General features: G+C 39.8%; 4 protein-coding genes and 1 long non-coding RNA gene across 7 annotated transcripts; 2 read left to right on the forward strand and 3 right to left on the reverse strand.

The window, feature by feature from the left end:
* Window positions 1-294: 294 nt before the first annotated feature.
* gys1 (glycogen synthase 1 (muscle)) lies at window positions 295-9,934 on the forward strand. Its single transcript, XM_010767984.1, has 16 exons — window positions 295-400; window positions 2,491-2,609; window positions 2,969-3,150; window positions 4,035-4,226; window positions 4,894-5,079; window positions 5,213-5,357; window positions 5,546-5,663; window positions 5,866-5,986; window positions 6,101-6,207; window positions 6,338-6,397; window positions 6,908-7,100; window positions 7,319-7,445; window positions 8,010-8,105; window positions 8,213-8,376; window positions 8,461-8,541; window positions 8,631-9,934. The coding sequence occupies exons 2-16, from the start codon at window positions 2,492-2,494 to the stop codon at window positions 8,868-8,870; spliced, it is 2,130 nt and encodes a 709-aa protein (XP_010766286.1). The 5' UTR covers window positions 295-400; window position 2,491; the 3' UTR covers window positions 8,871-9,934.
* aspdh (aspartate dehydrogenase domain containing) lies at window positions 9,604-12,535 on the reverse strand. Of its 2 annotated transcripts, none has more exons than XM_010767983.1 (8): window positions 12,480-12,535; window positions 12,312-12,371; window positions 12,073-12,217; window positions 11,840-11,924; window positions 11,536-11,685; window positions 11,243-11,466; window positions 11,019-11,158; window positions 9,604-10,128 (listed from the first exon to the last, which is right to left on the reverse strand). In XM_010767983.1, exons 2-8 carry the CDS (start codon window positions 12,364-12,366, stop codon window positions 10,091-10,093), a joined length of 837 nt encoding a protein of 278 aa, XP_010766285.1. In that variant the 5' UTR covers window positions 12,367-12,371; window positions 12,480-12,535; the 3' UTR covers window positions 9,604-10,090. The 2 variants fall into 2 exon arrangements, with proteins under 2 accessions (XP_010766285.1, XP_010766284.1); XM_010767982.1 differs by having other exon boundaries at window positions 12,312-12,374; window positions 12,480-12,526.
* Window positions 12,536-14,801: 2,266 nt separating this feature from the next.
* On the reverse strand, window positions 14,802-16,747 carry LOC104942716 (uncharacterized). Its single transcript, XR_798046.1, has 3 exons — window positions 16,596-16,747; window positions 15,398-15,574; window positions 14,802-15,072 (listed from the first exon to the last, which is right to left on the reverse strand). It is a non-coding gene; the product is annotated as an uncharacterized lncRNA (long non-coding RNA).
* On the forward strand, window positions 14,987-17,974 carry tmem86b (transmembrane protein 86B). Its single transcript, XM_010767985.1, has 3 exons — window positions 14,987-15,198; window positions 15,338-15,581; window positions 17,290-17,974. The coding sequence occupies exons 1-3, from the start codon at window positions 15,148-15,150 to the stop codon at window positions 17,745-17,747; spliced, it is 753 nt and encodes a 250-aa protein (XP_010766287.1). The 5' UTR covers window positions 14,987-15,147; the 3' UTR covers window positions 17,748-17,974.
* A 28-nt stretch (window positions 17,975-18,002) lies between these two features.
* Window positions 18,003-22,853, reverse strand: hspbp1 (HSPA (heat shock 70kDa) binding protein, cytoplasmic cochaperone 1). Of its 2 annotated transcripts, none has more exons than XM_010767986.1 (8): window positions 22,614-22,848; window positions 22,150-22,276; window positions 21,453-21,666; window positions 21,102-21,326; window positions 19,984-20,139; window positions 19,398-19,494; window positions 19,203-19,314; window positions 18,003-18,716 (listed from the first exon to the last, which is right to left on the reverse strand). In XM_010767986.1, the coding sequence occupies exons 2-8, from the start codon at window positions 22,267-22,269 to the stop codon at window positions 18,636-18,638; spliced, it is 1,005 nt and encodes a 334-aa protein (XP_010766288.1). In that variant the 5' UTR covers window positions 22,270-22,276; window positions 22,614-22,848; the 3' UTR covers window positions 18,003-18,635. The 2 variants fall into 2 exon arrangements, with proteins under 2 accessions (XP_010766288.1, XP_010766289.1); XM_010767987.1 differs by lacking the exon at window positions 18,003-18,716 and adding an exon at window positions 18,953-19,059 and having other exon boundaries at window positions 22,614-22,853.
* Window positions 22,854-23,062: the final 209 nt, after the last annotated feature.

The following is a 23,062-nucleotide window of genomic DNA, read 5'->3' on the forward strand; positions in this document are numbered from 1 at the left end:
CCATGACTCCCCCTTTTGTATTGATGAAAGATAATTCACACCAACCACGGCATCCCCCTTTAACCTCTGCTCAGCCAATGGCGTCTTTCAGCTGAGGACGACGCCCAGTTTCCGTGTCGTCGTGTGCAGAGGCGGAGATAAAGAGGATACTGAGGCCAATAGGAGTGCAGCTCATGAATAATGTCACAGCTGATCTTGCGCATTCACCAACCAAAACCTTCTTCCTGCAACTGTCCCTCAATCTGACAGCAAACGCACCAAACCAATGTGGATCGCTGGCATTTAACTAGAGCCACCGCCCCCTTTTTTCTCACTGTCCGATGGTTTTAATGTTTTTGGACTGACTGCGACAGCTGCTCAAGTGTTCATCATCTTCGTGAAGTTAGGACAAAACTGAAGGGTGAGCAGACATCCGTGTTTTTATTCTCAATTACTGAATACTTCCTAAAACAGACGGCGGCGCGCACGGACGCTGTCCTTTTGCGCGGGTCCGCTGCTCCAGGAGATGCATTTTGTCACGTCCGCTCCTCAGCTCGTGAGAAATATACACAGCAGCATGCATATTCAGCCGGAAGGTCTGATGTCGGGTCGATAGTGATGTTGTTTCACCTGCTAGTATTCAGTCATCGCCCGAAGCAGTGTGTCCTCCATTGGGACGATTTTTGGACAAAGCCTGAATTGAATATTTTCCTTTCCCAAGACCTGTAGGCCCACTGAGCAGTTCAAATCAAAATATGACTTTGACAAGGGCATGAGGACGATAATTATAGTGAATGCATGTTCATATGAGTGTCAGTGATTCATTATAAAGCATCCATAAAATGTGGCTTCCCATGCACTATGTAAAGGTTCCCATACAAAGAGACCCTACATTGAAATGCAATGAGCAACAGTTCAGCTTTTACACTGTGGTATTTACTCTCGGTTTAAGGACATTGGTTTGTTTATCTGTTTGTCTCCATCCATATCAGACTAAACTATACAACTGATCTCATGGGCAGCCTCGTTTAAAGTCCCTCTCTTTAGAAAAACGTGTTTTGCACTTCATTACTTCACTTGGATATCCCAGCGTCACTGTGCATTATATTGTGTGTGCTGTTGAAGTTCAGATGTATTTGCATATAGAGTCTAGATGTTGGAGAAAGAGTAAAATAAACATGTCTGCAGTGGATATTGAAGATGTGATCTGATGACACAGATACATACAAATGGTGAAAAGTTTATTTGGCAATATGTTTGTCATTGATTTGATGGCACTTTTTATTTCGATTGGTGTCCCGGCCTGTATCATGTTGGACAATCAGTGACATACTGTTAGCCTAAAATAAACTCTAATCTCGAGTCTGAACTCCCTTTTGTCTGATATTAGTTCAGGACAATCACTCAGACATTTGAGATCAGCTCATTGGTTAGATTCACTGATTGAATTTCTGGTGAGCAGTGTTAAAACCACTTTTTAGATAGTACTGTTTTCAGGATTAAGAGCATTTCCTCTGTGACACAATCGAACTACAACTGTTAGTTTTGGGGAGTTTTTTCCACATGTGTCAACTTGACATGATTTCAACATTTCATAGTAGTATGTCATCAATCACTGGATCATGTTTATACCTGATGTTGTGTCTTTCTTCAGCCTTTGACATATCACTCTGATATGTGTTCAGGAGATTGCACCAGAACTGAAAAAAAAGTCATATTTTATAGCAGAAGCGTAGTCCTTTCCTTATTATGCCTTTTGATTGTCTCCACTGCTAAAAGTGAGACTGATCATTTAACTTTTGTTGCAATATATGAATATACATGTTGTGTGTGTTATTTAAGTCAGTAGTTGAGTGAAGTAGTCCTTTTGACCTGAAAAAACATATTTACATATAATCCCTATCACAGTGAACCACTTCAGGGTTGGGTGTTTGCACAGGATCCTATAATAACAGCCAAAGGTAAAGCTGATAAAGTGAGCAGAAAAAGAAAAAAAAACATTGAAACATTCAGGATACTCCAAAGGGTGATTTATTTTTTAAATAAAAGAAACAATATTTAAAAATGTTTGACTACAATTGAAATCGTCAGGGTTTCCCCAGGAAGGATTGTGAAAATTGTAAAATAATTGGGAAAAGTGGTGTTTACATCACATCAGTGTTTCATAATAGTGTTGAGAAATAGTATGTGGAGTCTGTTAATGACTGATGACATATCTGCAGGTGTGAGGAAATGTCAGTTACAAAAAGGTTACAGTGTTCAAAAAATCTCTCAGTTACTGTCATCTCAGGCAATTGGTCAAAAGTCATGCAATTAAACATTTTTGTATCCCAAGGTTAAAGTTATAAAGCTGTAATCCTTTGGGCACAAAAACAAATCACATTTCATTGTAAAAGGCTTGTTTCTTAGCGTTAATTGCTCACACATCTACAGACTCTTGGTAAATTAAATAAATCAATGACCATCATGTAAGTGGTCCCATCTCATCCGAGTGTGTTTGTGTTTACCCAGCATGCCGCTGGCTCGCAGCCTCTCTGTCACGTCCTTGTCTGGACTGGAGGACTGGGACGAGGAGTTTGATTTGGAGGACGCTGTCCTTTTTGAAATTGCGTGGGAGGTCGCTAACAAAGGCAAGTCTGTCTGTGTGGTTGGTCCTTGCTCGTGTGTATTTATGGCTGCACTTTTTATGCAAATAACAGTTTGCATTTATAAAAACTGAATGGAAAATGAAACTCTTATACACTCAAAACACTTTACTAGTTCCTCCCTGGGACAGCTGCTTGGATAAGGCGGCAGCTAAATAAAAAACTTCTCAAATCACTTTTTAAATAATTATGTTTGTGGTCAGATTTTCTGGTCTAATCTTGTTTATTAACACACGCTGTAAGAGAGATTTTTAATGCTTCGTATTTTATACAAGGTTAAATCTCATGATATCTTTGTCTGGACTTGTGTTTGTACGTGTGGCTCGTTTGCTTCATGTGTAAAGTTGGAGGCATCTACACCGTCATCCAGACCAAAGCCCGTCTGACCGCAGAGGAATGGGGGGAGAACTATTTCCTGGTGGGTCCCTATGTGGAGAGCAACGTGCGCACTCAGGTGGAGCTGATCGAGCCCACCAACCCGGTGCTGAAGAGAACCATCGACAAGATGAACGCCAGTGGGTGTAAGGTACTACCACACCTGCACCGTAAACACAACACTGCTGCTGAAATAAACCTGTACGTCACACTGAAGGACAAGGTCATTCTTACTACCCATAGTAGGATTATGTGAATGTGAATTACACCAAACATTTTAGAGATCATCTTCAGACCCATAGATTGTATATATAAAGATCAGGCGTTGACCACGTCTCTTAACCCAGTGACATTTCCTCGCAAAGGTTAGTGGTTGTATCGGTGTCTCTCTCTCTCGCCCTCACTCCACACACTCCAGAAATAGAAGACTATCTGTGTGTGTGTGTGTGGGGGGGGTGTGTGTGTGTGTGTGTGTGTCTTTTAGAGCTTTGTGCTGTGTAACCCGGGGAGTGCTGTGGAATGATGGGTGAAGGCTTGTAGTGCTTTTTAAAGAGATAGTGCCGAGTTTTCAACAAAGCCTATCTGGTTCACCTTGAGTCACACAACCTTTAATCTCTCAACAGACCAGCACCAGACACTTAGTTTCATAAAAGATATTAAAGTCCTGTGTTTCTACATTAAATCATAACCTGCATTTCAGTTTAGTCGTACTTCAAGTTTGGAGTTCCCCTACTTTTAGTGCTATTCAGCATGAAAATTATCATCAAGGTTAATCATGAATGGGATGGTTGGATGTGTTAGTGTAACGAGTGCCTTACAAATAGAGCACTTTTATATTAGAGAAAGAAGGACTAAACCATTCAGTTAGTGAAAAAACATGACGTGAACGTAAAAGTAGGTGCTCACTAATGCATGTAACCAAAGAAATAAGTTACTTATGTGAATATGTTTTCCTAAGATTGCGTAGTATTCGTGTTTGGCGTAAACTTTAAATACTAATTTATCTATTTCCCCTGTTTCTCCATATTCCTGCAGGTGTACTTTGGGCGGTGGCTTATTGAAGGCAGTCCCTATGTTGTTCTGATCGATGTGGCGTTCTCTGCCTGGTCTCTGGACACCTGGAAGAGCGAGTTGTGGGAGCTTTGTGACATCGGCGTGCCTTGGTTTGATCGTGAGGCTAACGACGCTGTGCTGTTCGGCTTCCTGACGGCCTGGCTTCTGGGAGAGGTCAGCAGGAGTAGAACTGTCAATCGAGAAAATGTTTATGCACATTGAATGTAACATTTTGTAGCTTTGTCAAAAATGAAAGGCAATATACTGCGTGTTTATGTGCAGAGAGGATAAGTTATCTGTTGGTCCTTGAAAAGCTTGAAATGGTTTAAGAAGCCCTGAGAGGCAAGGGGGAAAAAATCTGATCAAAATCGTTTTCTATACTATATAATTTGTTGCTTATGACTTAAAAAAAAGGCAGGATAATCCTCCTAATTTACTTAATTTGTAAATTTTTGAAAAATATTTTGTTGTGTGTTTTTGTAATATTCACTTTGGCCACAAGAGACTGAAGTGCAACACTAGAAATTGTAGCACTAAAAGCATTAATGTTTTCTTTTAGGTGAGTTTGACTTTCTTCATGCACTCTACTTGCTAACCCACATTAACAGTACTGTATTGAGAGTGTACAAAGAATTTAAGAATGGATGTTTTTAGTCTATTTTCAAACATCGGGTAGTGGTGTGCTTTAGCATATTTTCGTGAAAAATGAACATCACAACAACAAACCCCTTTTTCCCTCTCAGGGCTTCCATACTTGAAGCAACCATGAGGTATAAGTGTGAATGCATGTTGGTGTAGATGTGCATAGTCCATAATAACCCTGTTTTCTCCTGTATCGCAGTATGCAGCCCAGAGTGAGGAGCCTCCACACATCGTTGCTCATTTCCATGAATGGTTAGCAGGTCTGGGTCTGATTTTGTGCCGACACAGACAGCTGCCCGTCGCCACCATCTTCACCACCCACGCCACTCTGCTAGGAAGATACCTGTGTGCTGGCAATGTGGACTTCTATAACAAACTTGCAGATGTACGTGTGTAACCGTGTATACCTTTGTTACAAACCCCAAATCATAACAATCAGAAAAACATGCATTATCAGACAGATACTCTACCAATTGTTTGCTTGATTGCACTCTCTCTCCTTTTTGTGTCTCGTTCAGTTTAACGTGGACAAGGAGGCCGGCGATAGACAGATCTACCACCGCTACTGTTTGGAGCGGTCGGCCGCTCACTGTGCACATGTCTTCACCACTGTATCACAGATCACTGCCGTCGAGGCAGAGTACCTGCTCATGAGGAAACCAGGTGGGTGGAGGTGAATTGAAGTGTGAAATATGGTCTGACAAACAGGTCGTACAGGACGGGGATATGATGTATTTCTCATTACTTTCTTACCTAAGGTTTCATCATTATTATTAGCAAACTTAAGTCTGACTGGTTTCTCTGCATTTATGTTTTGCGTTTAATGTCCTTATTTTTTCCATCGCACACAGACATTATCACTCCCAACGGGCTCAACGTAAAGAAGTTCTCAGCTGTACACGAGTTTCAAAACCTTCACGCTCAGAGCAAGCATCGGATCCAGGAGTTCGTCAGGGGACATTTCTACGGGTCAGACAACATTAACAGCACATTTAAAACTGAGCAACGGAATGCAATGCCTGCTAGTTAAATGCTCTTTTTCAAAATAATTGTGTAAGAAAGAGAAAGATCAAACTCCAAAGAATATAGCTATTTTTAGGCAATTAGGATAAAGAAAACATTGTAATAATCCACCTCTTGTGACAGATCTTGGTTTGTGTTTGACCATCAGGCACCTTGACTTCAACCTGGACAAGTGTTTGTTCCTCTTCATTGCTGGACGGTATGAGTTCTCCAACAAAGGAGCCGACATCTTCTTGGAAGCGTTAGCCAGACTCAACTATCTGCTGAGGGTAAGTGTGTGTGTCATTGTATTCAGCTGTTTACGTACATGCGTGTGTTTGAAATGTTCAAATCTTAGTTGTGAGAGTTTTACCTCATAGTCCTGTATGTTCTTCCTGTTGCAGGTCAATCACAGTGACGTGACAGTCATTGCGTTCTTCATCATGCCAGCTCGGACAAACAACTTTAATGTTGAGACACTGAAGGGCCAAGCAGTCAGGAAACAGCTCTGGTGAGGTTTCTTCTTACAGTATATTCAACATAGTGATTGATATTGTGTCAAGTGTGTATTGGAATTGCTATACTCATTGACTTCTTGTTGTCTCATTACATGTATTCTCCTTTTTGTTTATCCCTAACAGGGATACAGCTCAGACTGTGAAGGAACGTTTTGGAAAGAAACTTTATGAATCACTTCTAGTGTAAGTTGACTACTTTCAGGCTCCTTCGTGGCACATTTAATATGAGAAATTACCTTTTGTATGCCCAATTCAAACTTGGGCGTGACAGAGTGCGGCCTGAAGGCAAGCTGTCATTTAATGTCTCATTTAAAGGCTGCTTCGACCTCAGCTGTTGTGATTAAGTGTGATAAGGTGTGACCAAACAAAAAGTTGGAGAATGTTGTGGCCAAGTGCAGCCAGAGTGTACCCGCAGGCAATTATTACAAGAACATTCTACTTGAAAACACAAACATCATTGGGGCAAGCTCCACTTTGCTGTCCCCTTGTGTAAGTTGAGCCTTATAACATCATCAAATGAAATGTGTGGAAAGATTTAGAAAAAATACACTTGATAAAAAAAAAAGTCTAATAACAAAACAAAATCCAGAAGCTTTGTGGAGACATCGTTGAAACAACCTGCTGTACTGTAAATATGCTATTGTAGCCATTTAACACATTTCCTCCAAGTCTAAAACAATCTGTTTTTATCAGTGGGCAGCTGCCCGATGTGCAGAAGATCATTGACAAAGAGGACTTCACTATAATGAAACGGGCCATCTTCGCGACTCAGAGACAGTGCCAGCCTCCAGTCTGCACTCATAACATGCTGGAGGACAGCAGCGACCCCATCCTCAACTGTGTGCGCCGTATCGGCCTTTTCAACAGCGCTGTCGACCGTGTCAAGGTAAAATCAGCTGTCAAAAGTCCTTAAATGGCCTAAAGAGCCACAAAAACGTGCTTTTGGTTCAGCCTGGGTTGAGGCAAGTTCACATATATACACACCCCTAATGATGCGGTAAAAGTGTACGTCACCATTTCAGGGTGCACATGGTTCAAGCTTCATCCCCCTACACTGATCCTGTTGTTGCTTTAGTTAATCCTGATACTGAACGTCTTCTTTAGATTATCTTCCATCCAGAATTCCTCTCGTCCACCTCTCCTCTTCTTCCTATGGATTATGAGGAGTTTGTAAGAGGCTGCCACCTCGGCGTCTTCCCCTCTTACTACGAGCCTTGGGGCTACACTCCAGGTACGCCTCCTGCATGCTGACGATGTGGATGTATGGGTGTAGCCTTATTGTATAATGTTAACATCTTAATCAGGTTTAGCACATATTGGGGCTTAATCTGAATTTCTTCCCTTGTCTTAGTCAAACATTAGGGGTGTGAGAATTTGTGAAGGTAAATATAGTTATGTGATAGGTGTGAGTGTAAATGGCTATTGGCTAATGCTTTACTACTCTTGGCATACCGTTTTTATTGTTGTGTTTAGTTTATTCTGTAAACAATTTTTTTTAAGGAATACTTTTTTTATATTAAGGTTAAAGTGTTTCTTTATTTGTTTTTCCTTGTTTATAAAGCTATATATCTCCTTATCCAATGAGATGTATATGTCCTTATCCAAGATAACAGCATAGCAGATAATTTGTTTTAATATTGTCCAGACGTGTATTTATAACAGGTTGTTTAATTGTTGTTATTTTTGTATTATATTGAATGCCTGTTATCATTATTTGGTCTAAAATCTCCAATAAAATAAGACTTGTAAACAATAAACATGCTAATATGGGCATTACTGTTTCTGTCACCTTCAGCCGAGTGCACGGTGATGGGAATCCCATCAATCTCCACCAACCTGTCAGGCTTCGGCTGTTTCATGGAGGAGCACATAGCAGACCCCTCAGCATATGGTGCGTTTCTTATATTCAATCTGTTACATACTCAAAGTGTGTCTTTTTTTTAAAAGAAACCATGGGATAACACATCTTTTTCCACATCATGCTGTTTCTTTCTGCAGGTATTTACATCCTGGACCGGCGGTATCGGGGGGTCGACGAGTCGTGTAACCAGCTCACGTCCTTCCTGTTTCAGTTCTGCAAGCAGAGCAGACGCCAGCGGATCATCCAGAGGAACCGCACCGAGCGTCTGAGCGAACTCCTGGACTGGAAATACCTCGGCAGGGTGAGAAAACAAACCCCAAGGACTCATTTTGTCTGCGTGATAACTTCAAGATGAATTCATGTATTTTCTTGTTTCCTGCTCCAGTATTACATATCCGCCCGTCACATGGCCCTGGCTAAAGCGTTCCCTGACACCTACATGTATGAACCTACTGAGCCCACCTCCGTAAGTCATGTGATTTATGAATTCAAGGTGAAATCTTCCCACTCCACCCACTGATTGTGATTCTGAAGCCTTTTGGTTCTCGTCCTCAGACCTCAGGTTTCAGTTACCCGCGACCCGCCTCTGTGCCTCCGTCTCCATCTCTGTCCCGCCACTCCTCCCCCCACCACAGCGAGGTGGAGGACAACGATGAAGAGGAGCGCTACGACGAAGATGTGGAGGCAGAAAAGGACCGCAAGAACATCCGCCAGCCCTACGCCCTGCCGTTCAAAAACAAAACCTCTCCCCTGGGGGCCAATGGAAACGGCAATGGTGACGATGATGAAAACTGAGACACTCAAACAAACACACACTCATACATACACACTTATACATGCTTACACAAATACATGCAAAACTTCACTAGTGAAACCTCCTTGTTGCAATCGTTGAAGTCCTCATGTATTTCATAAATGTGTGCAATTGTGTGAATGCGAGTGTTGAATTCAATATCGACTTGTTGTGAAAAATAGCATCACTGTCCCAACCTGTTTGTACCTCAGAGATTTTAGACAAATATATGTTCGTTTGGTATGTTTTTGGTATTGCTTCAGTCACACCAGCAGTGCAACCATCGGTTAGCGTTGTGGAAGTACGTGCAGCAGCTAGAAAGGGCTAAACGACGGCTCAACAAGGAAACTAATCAGGATTGCTGGATTTTATAGTGTACTAACACTGGATAACATACTGTAGGTCAAGAAACATTGAAAGGATAACTATTTTTGAGCCGAAGTAGGGTTTTTTTATACTTGATTTAATAATGGTTTAGAGTGAGGAAAATATCCTAATCCTCCTTGCATCCAAATTATCATCTGTACAAAATCAAAGCTATTTTCCTGGTTAAAGAATCTCTCTTGTAAAGACGGTGTCAGTGAGGATTCAGTGGACAGCACAGTGTAGCATCTATCTTTCAAATGCCTTGGAATGGAAATAAAATGCAACACACACACACACACACACACAGTAACCAATAATGTCAGAAAACAAAAGATGTTCTTCTCATTTTGAGGATATGGTGTGTTTTAATTTTCTTCCCGCCATATTGTATCATAGCCTTTCAGTGACAATCACAGATGAACAACCTTACACTCCTCTGTTTGTGTGAGCTTGTGTGGATTACTCCGGGGTTTGACAAGTATTTATTTGTGAAGGTAAAGAGATGAGACGGGGAGGAAAAAAGGGACAGAAAGTAACAATGTTGAGAATTGTGTCTTCAATGGAAGAAGAAGAAGGTTTTACCAGGCGTACGCTCACACTCCGTACGTAACGTAAGAGCTTTATCATTTGTTAAAGTCTTGCACCAGATGAACTAATAATAAAGTTGAAATAAACATATACCTGTTAGTGTTTTACAAAAGATCTCTGGCTCTTCTTTTCTTGTATGCATGCAGTTTATTGGACCACAAATATACAAGGGTCTGTGGGTTTTGAATTCTCAGTAACATATTGATCCAGTGACTCCGCTGATTCATCTGGATCTTCTTGCTGTGGGGATGTCGAGCTCTCCTCTGCTTCAGCACAAGTAGACTCGGCCACCGTGACCCTTGCAAACTGTAAGAGAACAAATCATCATAAGGGTTAAAAATAGGATTGATCACTACTCACATTACTTGCACACACACACACAGGATATTTTCTGTACTTATGACCTAAAGTTATTTGATGGCATTGCTTTCAACAGTATTCAGAGAAAGTACATTTACTCAAGTACAGTTTTAAGGTACTTGTTTTGGATTGAATGCAGCTTTATACTTGTATACGGTATTTCAGAGGGAACTGCTGTACATTGCTAAGGTTTGTTATTCAGCATTAGATGCCTCTGTATCACATATAGGAGAAAAACCTCAGGAAATGAAGGAGTGGGAGATTTTTCTTTTTAAGAAGCCTCAGGCCAGACTCAAACAGGAGACATAGTGGTTTCATTAAACTACCCCTGAAATATTGTTCTTTTTACTTAACGGATTCATTTAGCAGACAGCTGTAGTTAATTGTTGGATCTCATACATTTATGAAATATTTTGTTGAAGATCAAACACTTTGTGCTTGTCACCCCTTACAAAAAGTAGTTTGGTTGCTTGAAGTTGATTTCTTTGTAAGAGAAAATGTTTGCAATTTTGGTAGCAGAACTTCTTTCTTTACATTGAACAGCTCTTTTCTTGCTTTTCTTTATGTTGAGTCAAGTCAAATACTATTTATTTGAAAAGCCAAATGTACAAGTTTTACATGTGAGTCAACAGGTTTTCCTGGTTGGAACCTCTGGACTAATGTACCGACATATAAAAGTATATCAGTAAAACGTGTCCATCTTCATATACTGTAGGTACATCAGTAAAGTAACGGATTAATTCATCACTATTATCAATATCTATCACAGAACATGTCACTGTGTTTTTGGATTGGTATTTCCACTGAAGTAAAGGATCAGACCATGTTGGACTCACCTAGTAAACTATTCCAGAAGGAGTTGTATGTTGCGCTGCCGGTTACAGCTCCCAGTTTGGCTGGGTTCCTCCTCACTGTGTGCACTGAGAAACCAGCTGGCCCAGTCACCTCCACCTCCACCACATGGAAGTCACTTAACCTGGGGGCAGGAAGAGGGATGACCAAGTCAAGTAGAGCATCAAGATATAATAGTCTGCATCAGGTAAATGTAGAAAAGACGTACGCTGTGTCGGACACTATCTCTCCCTGAACCCCAGTAAAGCCGAGTGTCCCTGCTGCCACTGCCGCTGCTGCCATGGTGTTTACATTGTTTGGAGCAAGTGGGCACAACTCTGCCACTGAGCCTCTGAACAAGACACGCCTGCCCTCTCCCTCAGTCCAATCAGAGAGGACGTCTCCTGTCAGCCGGAAGCAGGATGGATGCTTGGACATTCTTATGAACAAAGCCTGAAAACAAGTTGTTTGGTCAGAACAAGCCTACATCTCCTTGCACCACAAACTCCACACCTGTGTTACCTTCAAGCCTCCACTGTCATTCAGCCTCTGGATGTCCTGGCCCCCCCATAATGCACCACTAGGGACGTAAAGTGTCCTACCATGCAGCTGAGCCGCCTGACGCAGCTTCTGGTTGAGATCAGGATCTGAGAGGGCAGAGGGAGAGCCCACCTGAGAGAAGGAGAAATACATGTACAAAAGAGGATGTGATTCATTGTTCAAACTTGTGTGAGAAAGTGTGTCAAATTAGCTTCTGAAAATGGTCTGTAAATCTGAAAATTATTTTGCAACTATCACATCTCCCAAACAAACAGAACAATCTTACCAACAAATGGGACTGAGCCAGGAACTGAATCCCAAAATCCTTCACTATCTGAGGATGGCACACCTCTACAATCACATCACATCGCCTGGAAAAACACACATTTTAAATAAGTATTTTCAAAACATGTCATAGGGTGTTAGTTGGATTTCTTCTGCGAGCAAAGAGATCATTACAAACATGTTAAAAGTGGTGTTCTGTGTTTGGTTTCATATCCATTGTGTGTGTGTTCGCACCTGTCTGCAAAGGATGATAGGTCACTGAGTATGAGTTCATCAGGAACTAAGCCTTTGAGCTTGTCAGAATTCCTGTTCCAAACAAAAGCCAGCGTGAGACCGAGAGGAGCTCCATCTTTAAGGATCCTCTCCACCAGGTACTGCCCTGAAGAACACACATGATACAGTATTGAAAGGTATGAATATAACTGAGCAAACCACTCATAAAGGTGTATGACATTGAGAGGGGGAGTTCACACCTAGATGTCCGTATCCTACAACTCCGATCCTTTGGGAGGGAGAACTGGTTGCCATGTCCTCTGCTGAAACAAAAAGTTAAAATCCTTCACCAACACGTCAGTTTTTGACCTTGTTCCCTATCTTGACAAGTATACTACTTTCTATGTACTATGTATTGCTGTACTCACCAGATAATACCACAGCCCTGCAGAGTTGTGTTTCTCCCAACGTGAAGAACAACCAACAACTCCAGGAATTGTGGGTAAGCACAGTGCAAAGTTTGACTGAGAGAGGCCATAGTTAATCATTGTTAGTTCTCCCATGTGGGGTATTATCACTGAGCTCCTCCTTCACATGTTCAAGGAGTATCCAGGATCTCTCTGTAAGGTGTATCACAGAATGAAACACTGTGTGACGGATGAGGCAGAAATAAAATCTTGATTTACATGATTTTTAAAATACTTTTAACTATACATTTATTTTTACGGATGTATTTACCATAGACAGTGAGTGATTTTGGTTTAGACGTTTTTTGTTTAAAGACATTTCACAGTTCCTGCTTCTCCATGTCAAGATTTGCTGCTTTTGCTTTTGAATATTTTTGAAATATCTTTAGAATTTTTCCTGCAATGTGTTCTTTTACTCTTAATACTTTAATTACATTTTCAATATCATACATACATACCAACCATACCAACCATGCAACCACTCTCGATGCATTCCTTTTACTTGTACTTTACAGTGTGGTATTAGTAGGGGAGACCAGGGACAGTTGCAACACTTTTTGGGCTTTTCCCCAATAAGTAAAAAGATTTTTACAATAGGATAGCCATTTTGCTATATTATACATTATCAATATGTCAGCTACTGAAACAATGTATTTAAGATGATTTTATGAAATAAGTACAGGTTGGAAAATGTTTTTTTAAAAAAAACTCAACTGTTACAACTGTCCTTGTGTACAGGGACAGTTGTAACACATGCCAGGGACGGTTGTAACATGTTAATAACCGTTACCTTTTTTCACACTATGACAACAAATAGGGAAAGCTGTCAAATGGCAACAAGATTTGAATGGGGTTTCACAAATCCTCCAACAAACAATGAACAGGATAACAGATAACACACACAGCATCATCCTCTGTGAAGGATTAAACTGTTCTCTGAGAGGTGCTTCTACCTTAATTATGTAGACCTACCTCCTTTGAGCTGAGACCATAATATAAATCAGCTGCCTCCAGCAGATAGTCTCTCAAAAGCATCTCCTGCTCTGTTGAGAACACCTTCTTTGGTGTCCAGTAGCCTACTCTTGGGGGTGTTTGTGATCCCTGACTCTCCAACCTCAGCCTCTTTTTATGGAACCGGTACAGGGTGACATGGCATATATCCAGGGACTTTGCCACTTCCCTGAATAATTGTAAATTGCAGCCCATCCGGTCAATAGTGCTAGGCCTAAAGGAGAATATATGTATGTGCAATGTCTATAGATGTAAATATGAAAATAATCCTAATGGATTTTGCAAGTATTTTTGTACTTGATATGTATCAGTCATTAATGCATTGTTTGTCCTAAGCATCTCACTTATCTGTTGCAACTTCATTTGAGGCCCTCTGCAGCAGAGCAAGTGGCACTCCCCTGTCTGTCTTCCTCTTTCTAACATTTGGCATACTGTAAACACACACACACACTTTAGGCCTACTGTACAGTATTTTATTCTGTTTATTTTTACAGGGACAATGCACACCAATCAACAATACAACTGTATGCTTGAATGAACAATTGATCATTCAAGCAAATGAGCCATCATTGTAAATGTGCCATGTTACAACCGTCCTGTTACAACCGTCCCAGGACCACCAGTCTTGCTTCCACCCCCTGTGAGCCTGCCTGATTTCTAGCTTGACCCATATTTAGCTAGTTATATTTGTAGCTTACAAAACAGTGATTCTAATAATACTAGTTTGGATTCCTAGACATTTGAACTCAAGACAGTATCCAAAAAATACATCATATCATCTTAGTTAATATTTTACCTCAGAAACACACTTTTGCTAATATCTTACGCGAGAAATTCAAACGTGGCTCCTTTTTTTCTCAGCGATCTCACCATCTAACTGCGCATGTGCAGAGTGAGTTTCATCACTCTAGCTTGTTTGTGATTGGAGATATTGAAGGTGTTACAACCTTTATACAGTCTATGGTTACAACCGACCCGTGTTGCAACTGTCCCTGGTCTCCCCTACTTTTACTAAAGTAAATAATCTGAATACTTTTTCCACCACTGTGGTTAACTTAAACAATGCACTGTGAAATACTTTTCTTTTATGAGATTATTATTTATTCACAAATACATACCGCAGTCAACTTTTTTGCTTTCTAGTTATAGTTGTTGCAGAGATGAATAGTTCATTTGTCATTAGATTTAGAAATATAATTCAACTACTAAAGAAGGTACTTTTTCTGGGCCTTTCTCCAACAATAATGTGTCCATGCCAACAATCATGAGAGGTTAAAGATATAACAACCTTTATTATATGAGTTTACTACTAAATCAACTTTGCCCCTTTTGTGTTGATGTCATCAACATATCCCAGCTGAAGATGTTAAAGGTCAGCAGTTTGTCCATGAGAAGTGAAACAGGCAGAACATTGATTATCAGCGTACAATCAGACAGCAAAGATCGGGACAAAGTTCATTCGTGTGGAATTCCAGCAGACTGAGAGAAGCAGCAGAGATTCCACACTGGAGGGAATAAGACGAGGACATCTGGATGTATGTGTCTGTAACAAAGACAGTAAAGACAAAAGAAAAAAGAAGACAGGTTCATCCAACTGAGACCGACTGACTGTGAGACGATGGACATCCTTGACACTCATGCCTACGACAGGCGGCAGAGGAGATACACGGTACCTACAAATAATTTACTCCCATTTACAGCACCAACTTTCTGCATGTGAAATGGATAAATATTTCAAATTTCAACAAATTCTTGAGAATTCATGTTGTGACCTGTCTCCTTGTTTGTTTCTTTCTTTCTCTTGTCAGTCTTGTGCCCTCTTTCTCTCTCTCCTGCCTTTCTTTTTGTCCACAGCTTTGTATTTCTACCTTTGGACTCCTGACTCCCCGGGGTCCATCATGTCTGCAGCCGTCAAAACGGCCCCCGTTCTGCTGCTGGCGGCAGCCGTGCTGAGCTGGAATGGAGGTCAGAGTGTGCTGGGTGTGGTGGGAGGACTGGTCTGCTCTGCTGTGGGGGACTGGTGCCTGGTGTGGCCTGAGCATTTTCTGCACGGTAAGAGTTTGTTGGGGTATTTTAAAGATTTTAAAAACAGTGGTGGAAGAAGTACTCAACATCAAATTGTCTGAAACGCCTCCATTGGATTCCTTCTGTAACGCAGCCCTATTGGCTAGCACTCCAACACATTGTAAGTGATGAGCTAAGGGGCGGATGAGCATAATATGGCCCATTTCAGTAAAAGTAGAAAGCCTTGGCATCAAAATATACTTAAAGTACAAAAAAGTAGTTCAATCATGTATAGGGGAGAGTGGGGTAAGTTGAGCCATTTTTTAGTTATGCTGTCCTCTAAGCAAGGAGAAATGACACATAGTAAAAATGAAAACACACACCTATAATTCAGGATGTCTCCTATCAATGGCAATGATAATAATTAATATTTGATCAAGGGCAGTGCAAATATTACTTCTTAAAAAAAAGTGGTCTTGTGGCTCAACTTGCCCCAGTTAGGGGTAAGTTGATCCAGGTCAGGGGGTAAATTGAACCACTGTTCAAACCTGGGCATACCTACAACAAATCTTAAAGTTAACTATAAACAATAAATTACAAACCAAATACAAGTTTAGTTTTTCAAATATGTTTTATATAAATTTCGATTGAAATTGTTAAACATTAAAAACATGTTAAAAGGAAAAGTAATCATACAAATGGTGATACAATTTCATAAATCTTACCAATCAAACACAGGGTAAATTCAACTTTAAATGTAGCCTACAATGAGCTCTTATTATCAACTTGGCCTACTATCATTCATTTCTCCATTCAAAAACTGGCTCAACTTACCCCAAGGCACATGGTTCACTTTACCCCATAGCCACCATTTTAGAAAAAATAGCTATCATCTTTAGCTTAATGATTCACATGGTTTAATACGCTGCCAACACATCAACATACAGTATATGTGTTTAAACGTGGATACTTTTTTTTTTGACATGACAGCCGATATAGCTGACATCTAGAAAATTTACTTTGACAAGCAAAAAACGTTTTTTTATAAAAATGTTTACTTACCAGACCACAATGAGCATCTCTCTTTCACAGGCAATGAGAAATGGGAGGAGCTTGCATAATTTCTGGTCACGTGATTACAACTATAAGGCGTTGCTTGGTTACAGGGGGTTGGTTCAATTTACCCACTGGCTCAATTTACTCCCTTCTCCCGTATTCAATTAGTGGATTGTGTTGTGTTCATCACAGCTGGTAAAGGTGGAGACATTTGCTTTCTTAACTGGTGCTGGATATCTTAACCTATAATTATATTATAATATGTTGTGTATCAATTGATTTATATGTTGTATAAGTCAATCATCTGAACCTATAAAGGAAGTTTTTCAATAATTCGAGTGAAGTAAAAAGTACAAAATTGGCTTCCAAAATGTAGAGGATTAAAAGTACAAGTATATAGTGCTTTGGGCTTTGAACTGACAAAACAAGACATTTTAAAACATCACCTTAAACATTGGGTATTTGGATAGATATATTCTAACAATTTTATAGACCAAACAATTAATTAGTAATGAAGATAATTGTAAATTGCAGCCCATCCGGTCAATAGTGCTAGGCCTAAAAGAGAATATGTATGTGCAATGTCTATAGATGTAAATATGAAAATAATCCTAATGGATTTTGCAAGTATTTTTGTACTTGATATGTATCTAGTCATTAATGCATTGTTTGTCCTAAGCATCTCACTTATCTGTTGCAGGAATGGGAGCGTTTGCTGCGGCTCACCTGCTCTACTCATTCACCTTCCTCTCCAGCAATTATTCAGCGTATTCCGCTTCCTCTTCCGTCTGTTTTCGTTTTCTGTATCTTATCCTTTTTATGATAGGAGGAGGTTTTTACATCTACATATTTCCATTCCTGCAGACAGCGCCAGACTCAGAGCTACTGGTTCCAGCTGTGGGGATCTATGTTGTTTTGATTGCTTTAATGGGGGCATTAGCCATCAGATCCCGCCAGACAGCAACCCTGTTGGGGAGTTTGTCCTTCATGGTGTCCGACCTGTCGCTGGCTCTGCAGATTTTCAAGGCGACGCCGCCAATGGAGTACGGTAATGCTCTCGTCATGGTGACGTATTATTCTGCACAGTTACTAATAGCTGTGGGCGATATAAAGGCAGTGGAGAACAAGGACGACTTTTCAAAATGGAAGAGGTCCTAAACAGCATCCATGAGGCATCCCTAGAGTATCTCAATCAGCCTCGTGAATACTAAAACTACCTATAAAAACTTCATGTAGGTCTTATTAGTGTTTAATTTTAACACTTTAAGTACAGGAAAAGAGGAAACTAGAAAGACAGTTCTCCTTTTTTTCCAACACTTGATGGCTACTGGCTAATTTCAAACAAGTTAATAAACAGCAAGATATTTAAATACCACAGTTTACAATCAAAACAAAAAAAAGAAACTCCACATACAGTTTAGAATAATATCTGTATTCTCTTATTTGTGCCAAAATATTTGAATTTTGTGTGATATCCATGTGTTTGTGTAAGTTGTGCCTGTGGTGGCAAATGTGAGCTAACCATTATATGTATAAATACACAAATGGCTTTTGTAAATAATAAATAAATACATATGGTGAAAAAAGGTTGACAATGATGTTCATAATTCTGAGTCAGGTTTTAAGAGACAATCAACTACTGTGACATGAAACACTTTAAATGGAAGACGTCAAACAAACCTAACTTGCAACAATTAAACGAGTTACACATGTTACTAAACTCACTTTGAGATGTACATATTAACACATCAAACATAAAAATACTTCTTATTACATGTGATGGTGAATGACATTTTGTTAGGTATTACAATTAGGATATGAAGAACTGAAAACACTGGACTAAAATAACAGCTGACTCGAAAAGGTATTTTCTATACATTTCACCTATTTACACAGTAAAATCCAGCCTTTGTGTGACATGCAAAAATATGGACAACATCTGTGGTAAAATACAAAGATGTTACTGAACATCCACAAGCCACGATCATAAATGTTCGGTTACATCTTTGGACACTGATATCAAAAACCGGTGAGGTTATTTAGATTTCAGCGATCCATCCCATTGTCATCTGCCTGCGGCCCGTGGAAACACAAGCCTCTCAAACGCTCACAGAACTCAAGTTCTTCCTGTTAGAAACAAAAAAAGTGACTTTAAAAACTGGTTCATGGACAATTATTAAGCCAATATATACAATATAGATTTCTTTCCCGAAACGGCTATCCTTATTGTCCTAAAATTCCCTATTCACATATATAAATGTAATAGTCCAGCAGTGGCTCAGTCAGTAGGGGCTTGGACTGTGAGCTGTAGGGTCGCTGATTCAAGTCCCCGAACAGACTTAAAGTATGGAGTGTGGACTGCTACTTGGAGAGGTCCCAGTTCACCTCCTGGGCGCTGCCGTGGTGCCCTTGAGCAAGGCACCGGACATTTTTCCTCAACACTAGATTATGCAGCCATGCATTAGTAATTCTGTACATGAGAAAAAACAACTGTCTTATAACCATGTCTCCTTTCTTATGAAATAAATAGTAAAGACATTGTTTTAGCTCAGCTTCCTACATGGTTTCAGTTTAAATATATTTTTCAATTAGGCTCAAAGACAGATATATTACCTCACTCTCTTCTTTTCCTTTGAGCTCCTTGAATCGCTGTTTGAGTAACTCCTCCAGACCCAGAGCAGGAGTACTGCAGTCTTTGAGGCCCTTCGGACACTCTTCCACCAGACTACACAGACACCAGAGGCTATGTTAATAATGTGAAGCATAAATGTCAAAGTGTGAGGAAGTAAGGTAGAGAGTGTTTCTTACCAGCAGAGGGCGCCGAGCACGTGTTCATGGACAGGTGAGTGAGGTGTGCGGAGAACAGATACCAGCTGCTGAACCATTCCCATGGAGACAACTGTGTCTGTAGGAAGGGAAACAGATAGACAGACCAAAGTTAAAGAAACTACTTTACAGAGTCAGCGCTATAATGCTTGTCACACTGCATAGGTTTTTTACATGTGGTTCATCAAGGTCATGATGAGATGGTTTGAGGGATTTTTGTTCATGTTTATCAAATCCTGAGTGGTCAAAAGTATTACATTTAATACCAAATCTTGGTAAAAAAAAGGTACTCAACCGAACATATAACATAATAGAGCTTGGGGATAGCCATCAAATACTTTATCATCATGTTCTAAGCTCTTATACGTCTAATCTTTAAATATTTGAATAGGAGCCTAAACAAAAATATCTTATTACAGATTTATGACTAGAATAAATATTCAGGTTCACAGTCATCAGATGATATTCATTACTTATATGTGGCATACACTGTTGTAGTGCTATCTCCCCCTTAAGATCTTTTTTTTATTTTGACTCCATTCTGTCCCCATGTCTCTCTTCTCCGTACCTTTCTGTTCGGGTTCAGCCATCAGCAGGTTGAGCAGAAGAAATGCCGACTTGGTCCTGAGCTTCTCGTTGTCCGACTGCATCCCTCGCATCAGCACAGAGTAACCATCGTTGGACAAGAACTCCTTCAGTCCTTCCTCCTGTTCTCGAACCAGACCTAAAGTCCCAACAGGATACAGTTCAAATGTTGTTGTGAGGGTAGGGCTGCTCAATTAATCGTATTAAATCGCAATTACGATTATGGCTTGCAACGATTACGAAAACAACGTAATTGAAATAAAACGATTATTTTTTATTATTATTATTATTGTTTTTCTTTTCTTTTTTTTTAAAATAATTTTCTTTTTTTTTTATTGGTTTTTCAGTTTAATTATACTTAAAGTTCAGGGTAATCAACTGTTAAAAACATACTCTTCAAAACATTTTTCTCCAATAAATTGATGTTTTCAAAGTAAATGGATAATGGTTTTTAATAATCGAGATATCAATTATTGACCCAAATAATCGAGATTATGATTTTTGCCATAATCGAGCAGCCCTATGTGAGGGGTACTGTTTCCTCAAGGTTTGTACGGCTTTAAAGGGTTAAAATTCAAGGCCCTCCAAGGTAACAAAAACAGGAAATCTCATGAAGCCGAAATTAAGTAACACAGTTTTCCATTTCTGTATTCACTTTATTTATTTAATAAGCTTTGGAGATTACATTTTATTTTTGATAATGATTATTTAAAGCTAAGCTAGTGTGGGACGCCAGAAAGACATTTTTATTAAACCAATAAAAGATTTTTGGTTTAGACAAATCATGTTGTAAATGTAACACCAGATTAGTAGAAACTAATTACTTCTATTACGTACTAAGATAACTCCTAACCTTAAAAACATGAAAACGATTATAAAATGAAGCATTTTCCCAACTTTCCCAATTCTTTGCTGATTTAAAGTATCCTAAAAGTCAAGCGAACAAAATCTAGACTTATCGCTTTAATCCCTCAATTCTGTCAGAAACACAATTAAGGCTTGTAATTAAACTTTTTTTAACTTATTATATCCAAGTTTTAAGTAGTCAGTTTTGAAAATGAACTGCCTTGTGGATTCTCCTCTCTGTCTTAAGATACTCACACGACACAGCGTAAAGGGCCTTCACTCTGACGGTGGGGTTGGGGTCCGAGTCCGTCAGCTGCAGCAGCTTCGGCAGCGCCCCGAGTTTGAACAAGTGGATCTGCACCTGCGGCATGTTCTGGGCACAGGAAGCGATGAGATGGGCAGCGCGCCACCTCAGTCCACTTCGGGAATGACACAGATACTGGGAGATGCTCAAATCCAGTCCGCCAAGAGTCATTAGGTCTGTGAAGAACAGGAAGAAGACACACAGTCAGGATAGAGCACATATAGTATTTCATTCATAACCTATTTGTAGCTGCAACATCTGATCTAAAGAAAATGTCAACTCTAATGGTGTTAATTACAAACCTCGAGCATTGTCCAAATTCTCACACAACTCTGACAGTATATCAAAGATTGATTCCCGCTCATCTTCATCTTCTTCGCCCCGTTCCTCCTCTCCTCTCTCATTCTCAGCATCTCGCTCGTGTTTTAAGACTTCCAAGCACTTCTTAATTTGTTCCACCTCATCCATCTGTCCTTTGCAGACTTCTGCGAGTGCACCTTTCAGCCACAGTTTCCTCTGGAAAAAGAAAGACAGAAGTATAAAAATGTTTCTCGGTTTTCTTTGATGCATTTTCGAACAAACAAGTATCCAAACGGAGAAATAGAACCCACAATATATTATCAAAAAGAGAAGAAACTCACTTTTAAATCATTAAATAAACAAATAGTTGTATTAAATAGTGTTATTAAATCATGGTTTAAATAATGCACACTTGTTCTTACACCAGGTATGTCTGTCGATAATTGTGTATGCATCGTTTTGGTATTTGTTATTCTCCCTTCCTTATTCTATTAAAAACTCAAGTGTGAGGTTAAAGGTGTTGAAAGTCAGTGTTTGCTGCTCCTTTTTTTTCCAATTATGGTAATGAAATACAATTGACCCAAATAGAAAGTCTGACCTTGGACTTAGCAAGGTGTTGGGGTGTAAGGGTTTCTGTTCAAACCCTTCTCAAGGTTTAAATATAGTTAACACAAACATAATATAGTAAGAGGCCTTTACCTCCTCTGACATGGGCTCAATAGGAGAAGGTCCCTCTGCGGCTGAACCAGCATCCACAGCCAGCTGCAAAACCCCCCCTAGGTTCTGGGGATATCTTTTTGGCTGTCTGTTTTCTGCCATTATGGAGCTGAGGAGAAAAACATTAAATATTTATATATTTTCTTTTCTTTATGTATTCAAGAACATATAGTGTGTTGGAGTAAGCCCATCTCTTTTTGTGAAAATTATATTTCCCTATAAAAACGAATTTATTGTACAAAAAAAAACTAAATCTGCGTCCATACTATCATAATATCAGCCACAACTAGATTCAGAAATGACGTACAGAACAGAAGCCCAAACATAGAGCAAACCCATTTAACTCTCAAGATGCTAACATTGAGGGCAGTCACTGTTGTTGAGCTTTACACAACTAGCTTTATAAAATACATCCATACATAAGCCTTAAACTTAACACACTTTACCTTTACAAACGTCCTTTCAAATCGTCTTGGATGTACTCACGGGGTGTTTTAGAAACAAGATGACTCCCCTTTAAACACAGTAATACGAATGCGCCAGAACATTCTAGCTAACACGAGTGTAAGGAGGCTGCCATGCTGTACCGTAAAACTTGGACCAAATGGGCAAGCTGAATTGTGGGTTTTTTAGCCGAACTACTTTCTTCAACCCAAAGTCATTTCAGTCTTTACGATTTGTTAAAAAACGTCATTCATTCAGAATTAATTTGTTCGTAAATGAAGCGTAATTCAAGCTGTTTTTGAGAGGCAGAATACCAAACTCCACTATATTTCCGTGTTTACGGTAAATATGTGACGTTTATACGCGAGACGTTCAAAGAGTATCAGTCCAAGAGAGGAGTACCTCCACTCAGATTACCCAGAAATGTTTCTGTCAAAACCCCAGCTGGCTC

This window comes from Notothenia coriiceps, unplaced genomic scaffold, assembly GCF_000735185.1.
Source record: "Notothenia coriiceps isolate Sejong01 unplaced genomic scaffold, NC01 NC01_scaffold00004988, whole genome shotgun sequence".
Lineage (NCBI taxonomy): Eukaryota > Metazoa > Chordata > Actinopteri > Perciformes > Nototheniidae > Notothenia > Notothenia coriiceps.

What these genes read in the sequence shown, in the direction of transcription:
- gys1 (XM_010767984.1), top strand. Translation starts at nt 2,492, where the DNA reads ATGCCGCTGGCTCGCAGCCTCTCTGTCACGTCCTTGTCTGGACTGGAG. An exon ending in GACTCAACTATCTGCTGAGG is followed by an intron (nt 5,987 to 6,100) that starts GTAAGTGTGTGT and finishes TTCCTGTTGCAG; the next exon opens with GTCAATCACAGTGACGTGAC. An exon ending in GCAGTCAGGAAACAGCTCTG is followed by an intron (nt 6,208 to 6,337) that starts GTGAGGTTTCTT and finishes TATCCCTAACAG; the next exon opens with GGATACAGCTCAGACTGTGA.
- aspdh (XM_010767983.1), bottom strand. Translation starts at nt 12,366, where the DNA reads ATGGCAACCAGTTCTCCCTCCCAAAGGATCGGAGTTGTAGGATACGGA. An exon ending in TGTAGGATACGGACATCTAG is followed by an intron (nt 12,218 to 12,311) that starts GTGTGAACTCCC and finishes TGTGTTCTTCAG; the next exon opens with GGCAGTACCTGGTGGAGAGG. An exon ending in ATGACAGTGGAGGCTTGAAG is followed by an intron (nt 11,467 to 11,535) that starts GTAACACAGGTG and finishes ACTTGTTTTCAG; the next exon opens with GCTTTGTTCATAAGAATGTC.
- tmem86b (XM_010767985.1), top strand. Translation starts at nt 15,148, where the DNA reads ATGGACATCCTTGACACTCATGCCTACGACAGGCGGCAGAGGAGATAC. An exon ending in GGCGGCAGAGGAGATACACG is followed by an intron (nt 15,199 to 15,337) that starts GTACCTACAAAT and finishes TTCTCTTGTCAG; the next exon opens with TCTTGTGCCCTCTTTCTCTC. An exon ending in GCCTGAGCATTTTCTGCACG is followed by an intron (nt 15,582 to 17,289) that starts GTAAGAGTTTGT and finishes TATCTGTTGCAG; the next exon opens with GAATGGGAGCGTTTGCTGCG.
- hspbp1 (XM_010767986.1), bottom strand. Translation starts at nt 22,269, where the DNA reads ATGGCAGAAAACAGACAGCCAAAAAGATATCCCCAGAACCTAGGGGGG. An exon ending in GTGCTCGGCGCCCTCTGCTG is followed by an intron (nt 19,315 to 19,397) that starts GTAAGAAACACT and finishes GTGTCTGTGTAG; the next exon opens with TCTGGTGGAAGAGTGTCCGA. An exon ending in AAGGAAAAGAAGAGAGTGAG is followed by an intron (nt 18,717 to 19,202) that starts GTAATATATCTG and finishes TGTTTCTAACAG; the next exon opens with GAAGAACTTGAGTTCTGTGA.